This window comes from Myotis davidii, unplaced genomic scaffold (genome assembly GCF_000327345.1).
Source record: "Myotis davidii unplaced genomic scaffold, ASM32734v1 scaffold174, whole genome shotgun sequence".
NCBI lineage: Eukaryota > Metazoa > Chordata > Mammalia > Chiroptera > Vespertilionidae > Myotis > Myotis davidii.
This window is the reverse complement of record NW_006289087.1, coordinates 1,425,642-1,426,897: the sequence shown is the minus strand read 5'-3', so window position 1 is coordinate 1,426,897 and position 1,256 is coordinate 1,425,642. Positions and strand designations below refer to the sequence as shown.

The window sequence follows — 1,256 nt, the reverse complement described above, 5'->3', positions numbered from 1 at the left end:
CGAGATAGACACCCCCTCGCCCCCCCTGTCCTCCCCCCGGGCAACCTCCCCACCTGGAGTCGATGAGGGAGGTGCGGTTGGAGCCGTCGGCGCGGACGTGCAGCCACTCGATGGTGACCCTGGCCAGGTCGCTGCGAGGGGACAGCCGCTGGTGCCTGCGGAGCGCGGCCTCGGGGACCGGCTCCTGGAAGAGGCGCAGCACGGCCTGCACCAGCTCGCTGTTGGGGGGCAGCCGGCGCTCCATGCTGAGCACCAGCAGGCGCGTGGAGGCCTCGGACACCAGGAACCTGCCGGCCACCTCTGGGGACAACAGCAGGGTCAGGGCACCTCTGAGGTGGCCGGGCTGAGCCTGGGTTTCCCCAGTAACGCACAGGGAGAACCTGGGGCCTGGGAAATGGGGGGCCAGGGGAGAAAGGGGGCACCTCCACCTTCAAACACTCCCGGCCCTGCAGGTGTGGCTCGGTGGTTGTGCACTGACCCGTGAACCAGGAGGTCAGGGTTGGACTCCCGGTCGGGGCACATTCCTGGGTTGCGGGCTCGGTCCCCAGTGTGGGACGTGCAGGAGGCAGCCAATGGATGAAGTTTCTCTCTCGTTGATGTTTCTATCTCTCTATCCCTCTCTCTCTCTAACAATCAATAAAAAACATTTTTAAATATTTGTTATTGATTTCGGACAATCATTTGCCCTGGGGCTTATTTACTCGCGGCCCCGCCTCAGGGGGCAGGGGCAGCTTTAGGCCCGGAGCGGGTGTAGATGGACAGGCAGCCTTTCCAGGCAGAGGTGGGGACACAGGGTGGGTGAGGAGGGGTGGGGAGTGGGAGGCAGAGGGCCCGGGCAGTGGGATCTGGTACCAGCTGGCTCTTCCACGGGGCAGAGCGAGAGCCCCGAGTTTATCCTCATTTTCCTCTTCGGTGAAATGTCCCCCAAAAGCAGAAGAGGACCAGGGGCCTGTGAACAACTTTCTCAGACGCCTGAGCCCAGAGGTAAATGGGGTCACGTACAGCGGAGGGACCAGGCACCCCAACACCCGAGACTCCAGGTTGGCAACATGAGCCGAGGTCTTTGTGCCAGGCCTCCTCCCCGGGCACCAGCCTGGCTGGGGAGCAGGTCCCTGGATGTGGGGGCACATGCAGTCTCCCTCCCACCTCCGTCCCCTACCCACAACCGGCCAGGGTGCAGGGAGGGCCTCACCTCGGAAGTTCTGGCTGAACCTCTTCCCTCGCGATCGGGCGCCGTGGCTGCGCTGCAGCAGGGC

The 1,256-nt window shown here is 64.2% G+C and overlaps 1 protein-coding gene across 1 annotated transcript in view; it reads right to left on the bottom strand.

Moving 5' to 3' along the window:
* Window positions 1-1,250, bottom strand: part of LEFTY2 (left-right determination factor 2) — an 8,788-nt gene extending 7,538 nt beyond the window's left edge. Inside the window, exons 1-2 of the mRNA XM_015562333.1 lie at window positions 1,193-1,250; window positions 13-300 (exon numbers count right to left, since the gene is read on the bottom strand). Of these exons, the coding sequence (XP_015417819.1) occupies window positions 13-244 (232 nt within the window). The 5' untranslated portion in view covers window positions 245-300; window positions 1,193-1,250. The remainder of the gene's footprint in view (window positions 1-12; window positions 301-1,192) is intronic.
* Window positions 1,251-1,256: the final 6 nt, after the last annotated feature.